At 42.0% G+C, this 13,826-nt stretch overlaps 1 protein-coding gene across 6 annotated transcripts in view; it reads left to right on the top strand.

The window, feature by feature from the left end:
* AP3B1 (adaptor related protein complex 3 subunit beta 1) overlaps positions 1 to 13,826 on the top strand; it is a 287,301-nt gene that overhangs the window by 57,253 nt on the left and 216,222 nt on the right. For 4 of the 6 annotated variants that reach the window (XM_019482176.2, XM_006261568.4, XM_019482169.2 and 1 more), the window contains exons 4-6: positions 3,393 to 3,488; positions 5,297 to 5,457; positions 13,102 to 13,168. The exons of the other annotated variants lie outside the window; for them this stretch is intronic. In XM_019482176.2, coding sequence (XP_019337721.1) covers positions 3,393 to 3,488; positions 5,297 to 5,457; positions 13,102 to 13,168 — 324 coding nt within the window. The remainder of the gene's footprint in view (positions 1 to 3,392; positions 3,489 to 5,296; positions 5,458 to 13,101; positions 13,169 to 13,826) is intronic. 6 annotated transcript variants of the gene reach the window in all.

The raw sequence follows: 13,826 nt of genomic DNA, 5'->3' as shown, positions 1-13,826 counted from the left end.
CTATCTGTTCTTCCTGCAGGGGTGGTCTTCCGTCTAGGAAGACCATCTAGCTAAGCATCATATGCATTTCTTAAGCACAGTTAAATTCCTGCATCCAAGATACTAATGAAAACTTTTTAACAGTTAGTCTCAGGAACCTGAAAAACACCACTAGTAATCTATCTCTAATCTTATAACTCCCTTTGTTGGTATAACCTGTTGTACTGTCCCTCTCAGCCATATCCTTATATATTATGCGCTTAGTTTTATTACCCAATTTTGCCAATACTTTTCTAAAAGGTACAATATCAAATACTTTGCTTAAATATAAATGGGTTAGGTCCACTGTATTGCCTTTTTTAAGAAAGCAGTGATTAAATTCATCTAGCACAGTCTTCATGGACAAAATCCTGCTGTGTTTTAACTTGTTTTTAAACCTCCATGGCTGCCTTATTCTTGTTTTCTAAGACTTTGTCTTTCAATCCTATGAAAACTAACGGGATTATAGTTGCATTGTTGTCTCGTTTTTCTCTCTACCACCCCCTTTTATAATTTTGAATATAGGCACTATGTTCTAAGTATAGGTTTTAAAAGCTTGACTAATTTAAAAACTTTTCATATGTATTTTCTCTCCCACTGGGATGTAAATTAGACTTCTGAGTGAAGCACAGCTACATAAATGGAGAGGAGAACATTCTCCTCAGGATCAAAGTTGATAATCTCGGGGTGGATTTGAAATCAGTTTTAAATAATGATTTAAATCGCTGGTTAGGATACCTCTGTTCAATCATTGTTTTCTACAAAAAGTGCTTTCTTGTTGTTTGATATCCATTATTCATTTAACTTGTTGAAACTTTGCACTTTTAAAGAAAGGTAAGGGCTTGACTGTGCACAAACTAGCAGAGAGCGGAGAGGGCTGATGGGTGGGTAATCACCAGTCACTGTTATCTGTCATCCCCTTATACTGCTGTTAATTAGGATGTTACCTCTGGAGATGACAAACTCTCGCTATGCCTGAAGAAAGGGCATTTGTGCCTGAAAGCTTGCAAAGAACAATTTTTCCAATTATTTAGTTGGTCGAATAAAAGATACCACATTTACCCAAAGAACGTTGTTTGCGTATGATCTGTGGAGACACAAATCCAGTTTGAGAACTGAAAATAAGCATCACAAAGATGCTTAATGGGATCTTCTAGACTGAGGTGACTCTCATTGGGTAGAGTGGTTTTCTGTCATCTTTACTAATCTATACAGGAGCCTCTGGGACCCCATAAGATTGGGCCCCTATAGTCCATGGCCTGTTGTGACCTATTTATAAAACTTTTCTAAAAAGATTACATGAATATATTGTTTCAAATAGTATATAATTAGAAGTTATAATCCCTATTCCATGATGGTATCTTTGAGCTTTAACAGAACTTAAATTAAAACTATCTTTGTTTTTAAAACATCTTAACAAAAAATAAGATTAAATTTAAAAAATCTGATTTAAATAAAAAAAATTTGATTTTTTTTAAATAAAAAAATTAATCTATTTATTTATTTATTTATTTATTTATTTTTAATCCACCCTGGATAGTCCTGAATCCTGCTAATAAGCAAGTGTTCCCTTTCCTTTCTATCCCATGTTCTCCTTGTTTTTTTTGTTAATTCTCCAAACAAAGAAGAAATTCTGTTCACGCTTACCATCAGCAGTGTAACTGGGGACTGGGTTTTAAGGGGAGCAACAGTAGCAGCAGCACCAGGTGCTGTTTTTGGTGTGGGGGGAAGAGGGGGGCATAAAAATCCCCACCACCACAGTGGTGGCTGTGCATACTGTTGCAATTGGTGCTGTCCTGCTACATCTCTGCTCACCCCCTTGCTTTATGCCTGAGTTAAAAGTTCCTCTTTTCTCAGTACAGTTTAGAAAGGAAGTATTTGTGTTTTGATGACGCGCAGAGGTTTCTCAAACTGAAAGGAAATATAGACCTTGCTTGAAAGGATAGTCAGCTAATTGCTTCTCTTTTAGTAGGAGTTCAGTTTATTATGAACTATACCAGATTTTTTTTCCATTTTGTAGGCATAGATATCTATCTGTAAGACACTGTTGCTGTAAATGGGTTACTTTGTTTTATAAATGTTTTCTAATTTGCCTGGGTTTCGGGGGGTGTTTTTTGTTTTTTTTGCTAAAAATGTCTCCTGATTTCTTTTTTAAATCCATATTTAATACTCTGGTATCAGGCAAAACAGTCAAGCATGTTTATTTGTTTTAAGAGAATCAAAGTATATTTTATTGTTACAAAGGTGACTTGTACATTTCATGTTTAAGCACAAGCTGCCCTCTGCTCTGTTATGCGCATCATGTCTTCAGATGTTTAAAAATAAAGAAGTGACCTAATAAGCAATTGGTGGTATAGAACAAAAATAATCAAAGGTTTAGTCAATAACTCATGGAGTTTTGTATTGATAAATTAATTAAACAGATTTGCCTGTGTTCCTCAAGTCTAATGTGGTCCTGTTATGATTAGTTTTATAGAAAGGAGTGTTGTAACATTGAATGAAGGTAAATGATAAAAGAATAGCATAGTCACGAAGCCTTAAGTGCTCCCATTTCTAGTCACAGAGTGGTTTCAAGGAAAGAAGGCTTTCTTTGCACACCTGCAGTCATTCAGTGCATAGGCCTCTTGTGGTCAATGTTGATTGCTGCTTGTCTGTAGCAGAACAACAAATAATTTAGTGTGGTGTAACCTTCTGTGATTTAATATTATGCTTTTTGCCAGAACTGGCACAAAAATCTGTCTTTGGATAGTGACAATAATTACAGCACAGCTGTAGTTAAGGGTCTTTCAGAGTTTCCATTATAAACCCCTATAGTCAGTTTATAACAAACATGAAATTGTATTCTGTGCTTACTTGATATACAGAGGCTTTGCCTCCGTGAGTTCTGGTATAATTTTTTTAAAACTTGAAAAGATATGGGGGGAATTGAATTAAATTGAATGAGTAAAAAAAGAAATAATTCACTAGGAGTGTTTGTTTTTGTTTTCATTTTTCCTTTCTCCTTAATCTTTGGCTCTTGCATCCTTTATCAGAAATTGTGGGTTGGTAGCACCTTTTGAATACTCCTAAAAGGGCCAAGACAGCTCTGATTTCCTTTACTCTTCTTAATATTAAAGGATTTTTGACTTGCATTGTAAATCTAGCAAAAACAAGAAGTTTTGAATGACTGACTGTTTTTGCTGAGGTGCTGAGCATGCAATTACCCAGGGATGCTTAAATTACATTCTTTGGAATCCTACCTACTTCCCAACTCTGTCTTGCCTTTAAAAGAACAAGTATATTTGAGAACTTGTCTAGTCTTTATGCAGCTTTTTAAATTTATCAGGTTTTGATGTTCATGCTTTTGGGTTTTTTTGTTTTGTTGTGTGTGTTAGATAAAAAAGCTAGTGTATGTTTATCTGATGCGATATGCAGAGGAACAGCAGGACCTGGCATTGCTGTCCATCAGTACCTTCCAGCGTGCTCTGAAAGTGAGTAAATTATATAGTACATTCTACTTGTATACCTGCCTGATAAATGTATACTTTGCTTAACTGAATGACCACAGTTGCGCTCTCAAGACACTGCCTGTTGCTTATGTTATAACATACATGGGTTATCTGCACAGACTGCTTAAGTGCGTGCCACCTTTCAGTCCTAGTGGCACCTCTTAACTACACTTGCACTCTCTTTTAACTGCAGAATAATTAGCAGTACAAAGGGTGAAGCAAAAGCAGTTGTCAAATGACTATTTTTAGAAGCCTTGAAAATGAGGGAAACTAATCAGTTTTTGGCTGCTAATATCCCACCACTGGCAGTGCTACAGACTTAATGGGCACTCTAACATTCACTTTGGCTAAGTGCATAGCCTTTTCCAGTCCTGAAGCTACACTCAAATGAAGAAAATTGTAGTTAAAAGTATAGGGTGTATTCTAATGGATTGTTACAAAATAATGGAATTCTAGTTTAGTAAGAAACACTGTGTGTGGCAGTTGATTTATTAGTTCAAATGTGAGTCAAATGACATGACAGATTTTGTTGTGCTTTTTTAATAACTATCAATAAAGTAACTAGTAGTTAAATAGTTCTGTGGGGGGAAAAAAGCAGGATGTAGATCATCTACTTCAAAATGTTACACTCCTAATTAGAAGCAGGAAGTAAAACTACCATTAAAACAAACAAACCTGTTTTTTACCAGGGTCTTCAGAGACTAAAAGTACTATGTTTACTCAGATGCCACATGCACCTTTCCCCTAAAAACAGCCATCAAATTGGGATGTCTTTAAGCAGGGAAGCTGACTTTTTTTCTTCACTAGAACAGAAGCATGGAGGTCCTGTGCTGTAATGGCTGCTACATCTCTTGGCAACAAGTAGCAGGGGCAGAGTCAGTGGTGACGTGTAGGAAGTGCACGTGCACCCCCTATCAGGTTGCGCTCCCTGTGTAGGTGACAGGCAGGGGAGCAGGTGGGAGTGCTGATGCCTCCCCCACGAGTGCTGGCTGGGGAGCAGGGTTGCCAGCAAAAGTGGCTGCACTGCTTCCAGAAGTGGCCACAGGACTTGTGAAAGTGGCACAGCTCCTTTTTAGTGAGTGAGATCGGCCATCTGGTGATTGGGCTCTGGGAGACGCAACACCCCCCCCCCCCCTTGTTGCTGACTGTTGTCAGGGGGGCATGTGCCCCCCCTGACTCAAGTAGCACCAGTTGCCCATGGGCAGAGTCTAGACTTAACCCTTTCACAATTGCTGCAAATTGGCAGTAACTTTTAGCTGAGCAGCCAAAAGTTGTTACCAATTCAGTAGTAGTTCTGAAAGGGATGACACTGTAGTTTTTGCCTGAAGATCCATTGAGTTGGCTGGGGGCGAGTGATCTGCTGCATACATTCAGCTCTCAGGCATGACTTGGGAATGGGGGGGGGGGATGGACACTTTATATTCTGTAGTCTATCTTCCAGAAACAAGGTGTGTGTCTCATTTCAGGGCATGTGATGCACACGAAAAATGATGCATCTCTGTCCAGATTTTTCCTTCTTCCCACGAAGGTCACCAGTGTTCTGGCTCTTTTCCCTAAATCCAGTAGGAATTTGTAGTTTTTTGCTAATCAACTTTGTGCTTATAAATTACTACAAAACCTTTAGATGCCAGATTTGGAAAAATTGTATGGTGTCTGCATAACCCTGAACTTGTAGTCTGACTAGTAATGAAAAATGATATTCAGGTAGATTAATATGCCCACAATGGTTATAATAAACTCTCTGCATATATTTTAATGCTAAACTTGTGTTAACATTTTTTTTGTTTTAGGATCCTAATCAGTTAATCCGTGCAAGTGCTTTGAGAGTTTTATCCAGCATCCGTGTGCCAATTATTGTTCCTATAATGATGCTTGCTATTAAAGAAGCATCCTCTGATTTATCTCCTTATGTTAGGAAAAATGCAGCCCATGCAATCCAAAAACTCTATAGGTAAGTAGCCTTTTACCATGAATACTGAAAAGCAATTTTAAAAATCATTGAAGACTCTTTTGTTTTGTTTTGTTTTAAATCTTCCAAACTGCCTCTTTAAGGAGGCAAAGAGGAGCAAGTTTTCAAAGGTACCTGATCACCCACCTCCCATTAGGTTAGTAAGAATTTTAAGTCCCTTTTGCAAATCTGTCCTCTAGCTCAACATAATTAATATTATGCTGTGGTTATGTAGCATTTTTTCAATATAGAAGGACATCAATATATGCTGTTGCCATTCAGTCTTCAGGTCTGTGTGATTTTCTGCATTGATATATAAGTATAGCAGAATTGCTCCAAACTTTAATCATGCTTCATTTAGGATCAGAGTTAGGATGATGAAGTATCTCTACAGGATCTTGCAGAGAAATTAGATATTAACAGCTGCTGTGTGTTCCCAAGCAGCAGCTTTCTTTTCCCCTTTAGTGCAGCTAAAATGTATGCTTGTCCATATGCTGAAGCAACTAGTTAAAGTTAAGAACTTCTACCATGTTTATTGTACTTGTGGATTAGAAGAACATTGAGTACTTCAGAAATGGAAGCTTTATTTACTCTACTAATTCTAATATTATAAAAGCCTCTGTCTGTCTGTCATGCTTTATTTGTGCTCTGATTGGCTGACCCAGCGTGGGCCCGGGCCCAACATAGGGGGGAGGAGCGGGTGTGCCATGGTGACGGTAGGGCCAGGGGAGGACTGGGTCCGGGCCTGACGTGGGGGGTGGGGAGCAAGCCTGAGCTGGGGCAAAAGCTGGCCAACTGGGGTGGGGGGAGACGCATAGCGGGCCAAGCCCGGCCCCTCCTGGCTTGGCCCAGCCTAGCTCAGCTCAGCACAGCACAGCAGCTGCAGGGGGAGGGGAGAAGTGAGCCTCCTCCCCCTCCCCCACATCAGCCCTGAGCCCAATCCTCCCATCCCCCCTGCCAGGTAAACCTGGGCCCGCTGCTTTTCCCGCTACCCCCTCACTCCTTCCCCCCACAGTAGCCTGGCTTCTCCCCACCGTTGGGCCTGGTCCTCCCCTGCATTGGGCCCTGGCCTGCTCCTTCCTTCCCCCCGCCACTGTCCTAGGGAGGGGGAGAGCAGGCCTGGACCCCAAACATCAGGAGAGAAGGGGGAGCAGGCCCAGATGGGAAGGCCTGGGGCTTCGTCCCCGCCCCATCATTCATGATGGGCAGTTGGCTAGTGAGCTACTAACAGCGAAGACCTCAAACACCAATGAGATTTGTCTTTGTCGTCTGGGTCATGTAGTGGCATGCACACACGAAGCCACAGGTCAGAATTTTCTTGACACTATGGATTTCTATATGAAATCTCTGGGTTTATCTTGTGAGTTGCATAGGTGTTTACATACCTAACAGTGTTACCACTATGTGGCACTCTCTCACACCTATATAAAGGACCTAATGTGGTACCATGGTCGAAAATTACTGCTCTAGAGGAGTGGTTCTCAACCTTTTTAGATTCAATGACCCCTCCATAACTTGAATTGAATAACATTCCATTTCAACAACTAATTTTATTTATGATAGTGTTTACCCGCTTGAAGATGGGCCAGGTTGGAGGAGGAGCAGCTGGCACACAAGAGCCTGTTCTTCAGTGAGTGAAGGCAGGAAGCTGGAAGAGACAACTGGAGAGCCAGCACTTATCTCCTTTCTCCTGGCAGTACCCTTCAAAGGCTGTCACAGCACCCTCACTTAGAATTATAGCTGTGTTGTGGTTTTTCTCAGTTCTTTACAACAGAAGAATTGCTGTATTGTATTTCTGTAGCCAAAATACAAGTGAAAACTAAGCTGGCATTTTCCAGGGGGTGCCTGGAGTCTAACAAGGTTGAGAACCACTGCTCTAGAGGCTCCCAAGTGGCCAAAATGGTTCTGATTTTTTTCACAGCCTTTTACCACCTGTTTTCCAGTGCCCCATTTCACTTACCTGTCCAGTCATATTTCTTTATACAGAAGAGGGAACTGATTCAATACTCTATTCTTCCTTGCCTGCATTTAGTGGCATGGCTTCTGGATAAATGTCTGACCCAGAAAGAACATGTTTATTAGTAGTTCAATCAATCTCAACAGCAGGAAGCTTACATGTCCAAATAGAAAAGATTTCAGGTGTGGTGTGAACAGCACTGTCTGTGTCCAGTGCAATCAACAATGCCTGATATATTGGACTAATTTTATCATTCAAAATTACAGGCCTCTTGCTCACTTCATTTATAGTACGCTTAGCAGCTGTTAGGTCTTCCATCAGTCTATAGACAATTCTACTGTATTCTCAGCACAAGTCTCAGTCAAATTTTTAATAGGACTTGCCAACAGTATTGGTCAATACAATGGTGGGATGTGGACATAGGACAAATTTACCACAGATAAAAAAGGGCAGTGATTTAATTTACTGGCAGCTGCCTTTTGGGTTGCTGCCAGCGCGTAAGCTCTTACCCCACGGCAAGTATAAGCTAAGCTGCAGTAGCTTGACCATCAATGAAAGAGGGCTGACTGTGTGATAAATTCCAGCCTCCTCTTGCCCTGGAGCAAATTGTTCCTGTCTGCCTGCAGTTTAATACTCAATACTCTCATAATTCTTTACTCTCATGCTTACTTCCTTCACATCTCTTTTGAAGATGGCCCCCTTACAGTTATCAGTATCATCCAGAAGGTGGGAGAACTGGGAGCTGTGATGTCAGACCCCCTTGTAAGCCATTTTTCATTGCAATAAAATTTCACTAAAGTCACATCTATCCACGGTGGTACCAAAATTAGCATTAATCAAATTATTAATTTATATTTGATTTAGGAAAGAATGCAGATTAATTGTGAGGATATAAAATTAGACATCAGCAAGGCATTTATCTGCAGAGATAAAACCCTTAAGATCTAAACAGACTGAGAGAGTAAAAGGGGATGCAGTTTCTATCAGTAGACTTTCAAATGCATCTCTAGCTATATTATACTTCGCTATGATTTATGTCAGATACCAGTGCTTAACAATATTAGGAGATACATTAATCAGGGTAATGTAAATTCAGTAGTATAAAAGTATCCCTCTTATTGACTGTATGCAAGGTAGCAGCAGGGGGTTTCATGCATACATTTTATAAAGCATAGTGCTGTTAGTATGGGCACTTGCTCAAGACAAAGGTTGTTGACCTTTTAGCAATGATGGGTTGAGAATAGTGCAGTTTGGTCTGAAGGTGGGCCTCCACTTGTGACCTGACCACGGCCACATATCTTTCCAGTCCTTGCCCCCCTCCTGGTGGCCCTATCTAGCTTGGTAGGCTGGAATTAAGCCAGAGGTTGGTAACCTATCTTTATTGATATAGTTGTTTTATGGTTTATACTCTGATAAGACATTAGGCATTCACTTTCTTATTTGACAATTCCTAAGTGGTATGCCCACTTTGGAGACAAGCATCCCGAGAAGAAAGATAAGCTATCTATTATAACTGGAGGGTTTAAAAAAAAAAAAAGTTTAGTCAATGTATATTTTCACTAGATCTCCCCTCTTCTACTGCTTTTCCCCCCCGCCTTTTCTGCTTTTCATTCCTTTGTTGTATGGAGTCCATGGTAGAACAAAAACTGGAGTGACAGTTGGTCCCACATTACTGTTTATATACTTAGTACAGTGCACAAGGATATATGAGGAACCTGTGAGGACCAAGTGGACAGTGCTATCATATTTCAGTTAGAACATATGCAGGGGCAAAACAGTGTTCAGTTATCATAAAAATAAGTAACTTTTTTCTTTATCCTATACTATCAGTTTAAGGCAGCAGTAAATTTTAGGAGTTTAGTCATGTAAGGCATTTAAATTCTTGTTTTCTAAAGCTTGCATATGGGTGGGTGTTTAAGCTTGCAATCTGTTTTCCAGTATCTTTGGTAACAACTCAATGCACATACTTCTGAAATTAGAGTTTAAAATTAAAACTATTGAAAGTTAGACTTGCATCTGAATCTGGTCAGACAATGAAAAAAGCAAACTTTAGACACCTAATTTTTCTAGATTCATGGATTCATAGATGTTAGGGGCTAGAAGGGACCTCTTGACACCATCAGGTCCAGCCCCCCTTGTGCTTGGACAGGAAAGACTGCTAGGGTCAGATGACTCCAGCAAGGTGAGTGTCCAGGTGTTTTTTGAAGATATCCAGAGTAGGTGATTGTACCACTTCTGGGGGAGTCCATTCCAGACCCTGGATGCTCGTTGTAAAGAAGTTGCCCTTTTCACTCACTAGGATGTGGGTCCAGCTGCAGCTGTCTGTCCCCACGTTGCTTTCTGGCCTTGATATGCCAGTGCCCTGCCTATGCCATTGCCCGTCACTCCTGACATGCGGTCCTCCTTCCCCTCCTTCCCCTACAGGACCAGGGACTTGGGGCAACAGTCCCCTGCAGCACCACCCAAGCCCCATCTGCCACCTGGTGGCGATGGTGGCTGCTGCAGCAGAATGGAGCACAGAGCCCAGCTCTCTCCCCTATGGGTGGCACTGCTGAAGTGGAGCCTGGGGTTGGGGGCGGGAGGCGGAACAGTGCCAGCACTGTGAGGGGCAGCCCATTCCTGCCCCCACCCAATGCACAAATCTTGGGAGCACATGCCTCCTGGGAGTGTACGCAGTGGCAGGGAGCCAGTCCCACCCCCTCACCAATGCCCCCTAGGCAAACTGCCCATGGGCCTGTCCTACTCCTCACCCGGGCCCTGCAGCTGCGCATTCCAGCCCCAAGCCCCATGCACCGCCTGGGCTGGGCAGCACCCACAGTCCCAGCCTTAGCCCTGCCCAACTCCCTCCCTTTTCTCCCTTGTTATGGGGACCATATTCCCCCCCACTCCACCACTGCCACCAGACTTACCTGCGGGAGCTGCTCTCTGGAGTTCATGGCCTCTGTGTAGTTGTGTACATGTGCATGTGTGTATGGTGCCCCCTGCTGATTGCCCTCCTACCGCTCCGCCCAGCCCCTTGCAGGCTGGAATTCTGCCTGCCTGCAAGGAGAAACCCACCTTTTCTCGCATGTTTCTCCTCAAAATGAGAATCTGGGTTTTACCATATTTTTCTGTGGCATATGCCATAGGTGACTTCAGTTACCCAGACATGGATTGGGAGGAACACTTGGCTAAGTCAGATTGTTCACGCAGTTTCCTGACTCTGATTGAGGAGCTCTTCCTGACCCAGGAAGTGCAAGGGCCAACCAGAGGTAACGTTGTCCTAGACTTGGTTTTGGCCAAGGGAGATGATCTGTTGTGTGGCTTGAACATTGAGGGTAATCTGGGCAACAGCGACTATGAAATTATCAGGTTCACCATCTGCCGCAAGGTGGACAAATCAACCAGCAGGATTGAAGTCCTGGACTTCAAAAATACTGACTTTGACAGGCTCAGAGCATTAGTAGGGGAGGTGATGCAGGACCAGGAAGGGTAGGCAAATGGAGTATACGAAGAGTGGTCTTTGCTCAAGGATATGATCCTCGAAGCACAAAAGAAAACCATTTCTGCAAAGAGGAAAGTTAGCTTAAGGGCTGGCAAGCCTTTCTGGCTTAATTGGGACATTGAGGTCTTCTTATAAAAGAAAAAAAGAGGTGTATGCACAGTGGAAGCTAGGGATGGTCCTCAAGGAGGACTATACAACAGTGGCCAGTGCTTGTAGGAAAATGATCAGGAAAGCCAAGGCAGTGAATGAGTTTAGGGAGTCAAAAGTTTTGGGAGTTTTGGGAGTGAAGGACTATAAGAATTCCTTATTTAGGTATGTAGGCAGGAGAAGGAAAACAAATTAAAGTGTGGGGCCTCTGCTTAACACCTCAGGACAGCTGGCAACCAACATTTAGGAAAAATCTGAACTCCTGAATGCCCACTTTGCTTTGGTATTTCACTGGACCAAGGCAAAAGGCAAGTGAGATGACTGATAAGGGGCATGCCGGGAATGACAGCCTCCCCACTGTGGATGCTGAGCGCGTGCAATACCAACTAGAAAAGTTAGACGTTTTTATAAGTCAGCAGGACCTGATGGACTCCATCTGAGAGTGCTAAAGGAGCTGGCTGAGGTCATCCTGGAACCCCTGGCAAAGCTCTTTCAGAATTTGTGGCACACGGGAGATCCCTGAGGATTGGAAGAGAGCCAACATTGTGCCCATCTCCAAGAAGTGGAAGAGGGAGGACCAAGACAGCTATAGGCCAATCAGCCTAACCTCTATCCCAGGGAAAATCCTGGAAAAGCTTAGTAAAGGATCTGTGTGTGATTATGCTCGCGGAAGGTAAGATTCTGAATGACAGGCAGCATAGCTTTGTCATGGGTAGGTCTTGCCTTACCAATCTCATCTCCTTCTACGACCAGGTCTCTTGCCATGTGGACATGGGAGACAAGGTAGACGTTGTATACCTAGACTTCCAAAAGGCTTTTGATCTAGTATCCCATGATATCCTTGTGGGAAAACTGGAAGATTGTGGGCTCAGCTGCTTGACGATTCAGTGGGTGGGAAACTGGCTACAAGGTAGGACCCAGAGAGTTCTCATGAATGGATCTGTCATCCTGGCGCAAAGTGGCCAGAGGTGTCTTTCAGGGGTCCGTGCTTGGACCAGTGCTCTTCAACATCTTTATCAGTGATTTGGATGGAAGAGTGAAAAGTTTGCTGGCCAAGTTTGTGGATGACACCAAGTTATGGGGCAGTGTGGTCACGTCAGAAGATAGGTTGCAGATATAGGCAGACCTGGACAGGCTTGAGAGTTGGATATACCGGAACCAGATAAAGTTTAACACTTCCAAGTGTAAGGTGCTCCATCTGCGGGCAAACAACCTTCAACATGCATACAGGCTTGGTGGTGACAGCTTGACTTGCACCACGGGCGAAAGGGACCCAGGGATAATGACTGACCATTGAATGAATCTGAGCTGTCGGTGTGAGGCGGTGGTCAGCAGGGCAAGTAACACACTGGCATGTATCAAACTATGCATCTCGTGTAAAACCAAGGAAGTGATACTCCGAACTGGTGAGACCGCAGTTGAGGGGAGTTGATAGCAGCTTACCAGTATATCAGAGTGCATCAGGAGCTCAGTGAACAACTGTTCACTAGGGCACCCTTGGGGAAGACCAGGACCAATGGATACAAACTCCTGGAAGGCTGCTTCAGGCTTAATACCAGGAAAAACTCCTTCAGTCAGGGTGTCCAGACTGGAATAAACTCCCTTCAGAGGTGGTGCAGTCACCTACCCTGGAGGTTTTCAAGAGGAGACTGGACAGTCACCTCACTGGGGTCACTTGATCCCAGTTGTCTTCCTGCCTAGAGCAGGGTGGGGCTGGACCCAATGACCTGCAAGGTCCTTTCCAGTCCCTAACAATCTATGAATTTGGAAAACGCGGCTCCCTGCTCATCAGTTACTTATCTGCATACTATAGAAATAAGAATCTGAACAACTTTCTTGCCATATTATTATAATTATTGAAGTCTTTGGTCTGTTTTTCCTCATTCACATGTTGTTTCAAAAATAATTCTGGGTTTTTTGTCTTCATGCTGTTTCTTCTTTTCCACATCATGTTAGCTTGGCTTATTTTCACTTTAGGTACAAACATGACCATAAAGTATTAAAGAACTTTATTTTTAAATGAATAAATGTTGTCCTTTATTTCTGTTTCTGTTTTTAGCCTTGATCCGGAGCAAAAGGAAATGTTGATAGAAGTGATAGAAAAACTCCTGAAAGATAAAAGTACGGTGAGTGATGCACATAATTACAGTATTGTTTTTACAAGTAGAATTATACTGTTTAGCTGCAAATGCACTCGCCTAATAATTGCTATAATTTAGCTTTTTTTGAGTGGTTCACTTGTTTCAGGCAACCTTAATTCTAGAATTTTCAGTATTTGTCTTTGCAACCTTGACTTTTAATGTAGCTTTAAATGTAACTGTGTTTATTTTATTTATTTATTTATTTATTTATTTATTGAGAAATGTGATACTCTGTAAAGTCAGTATTGAAAGTTAACTCACAAAGGGACAGGGTTAAGTTTGATGTATAGTCATAGTTTTGGTGTTTGTAGTGCTTAATGTTATAAGAACCTTGTTGTTTTTTATAGATATTTTTAGTATTGTCATAGGGTTTTCTCTTTAAAGGGAAAAGATTAAGACTGAGGAAAGTAATAATTCCAGAAAAAATCCATTCTTTGAGTTTCAGAGACTTTTTGCTCCTTTGAGGTCAAAAAAGCAAAAATGTTTTAAATCAGTAACTTGGAATTATTTGCCTTATGTTATTAGCCTAGAGAAACTCCATAGGAGTTAATTTTTTGAAAACATTCACCCTGATGCAGGGCATTGCTCAATAGTGTAATTAGAGTTTGACCACATTTCTGTGAGCAGGGATACTTTCATGCTT

Source organism: Alligator mississippiensis, chromosome 3, assembly GCF_030867095.1.
Source record: "Alligator mississippiensis isolate rAllMis1 chromosome 3, rAllMis1, whole genome shotgun sequence".
NCBI classification, from domain to species: domain Eukaryota; kingdom Metazoa; phylum Chordata; order Crocodylia; family Alligatoridae; genus Alligator; species Alligator mississippiensis.
The sequence above is the reverse complement of the archived record's forward strand: the minus strand, read 5'-3'. Positions and strand labels throughout refer to the sequence as shown.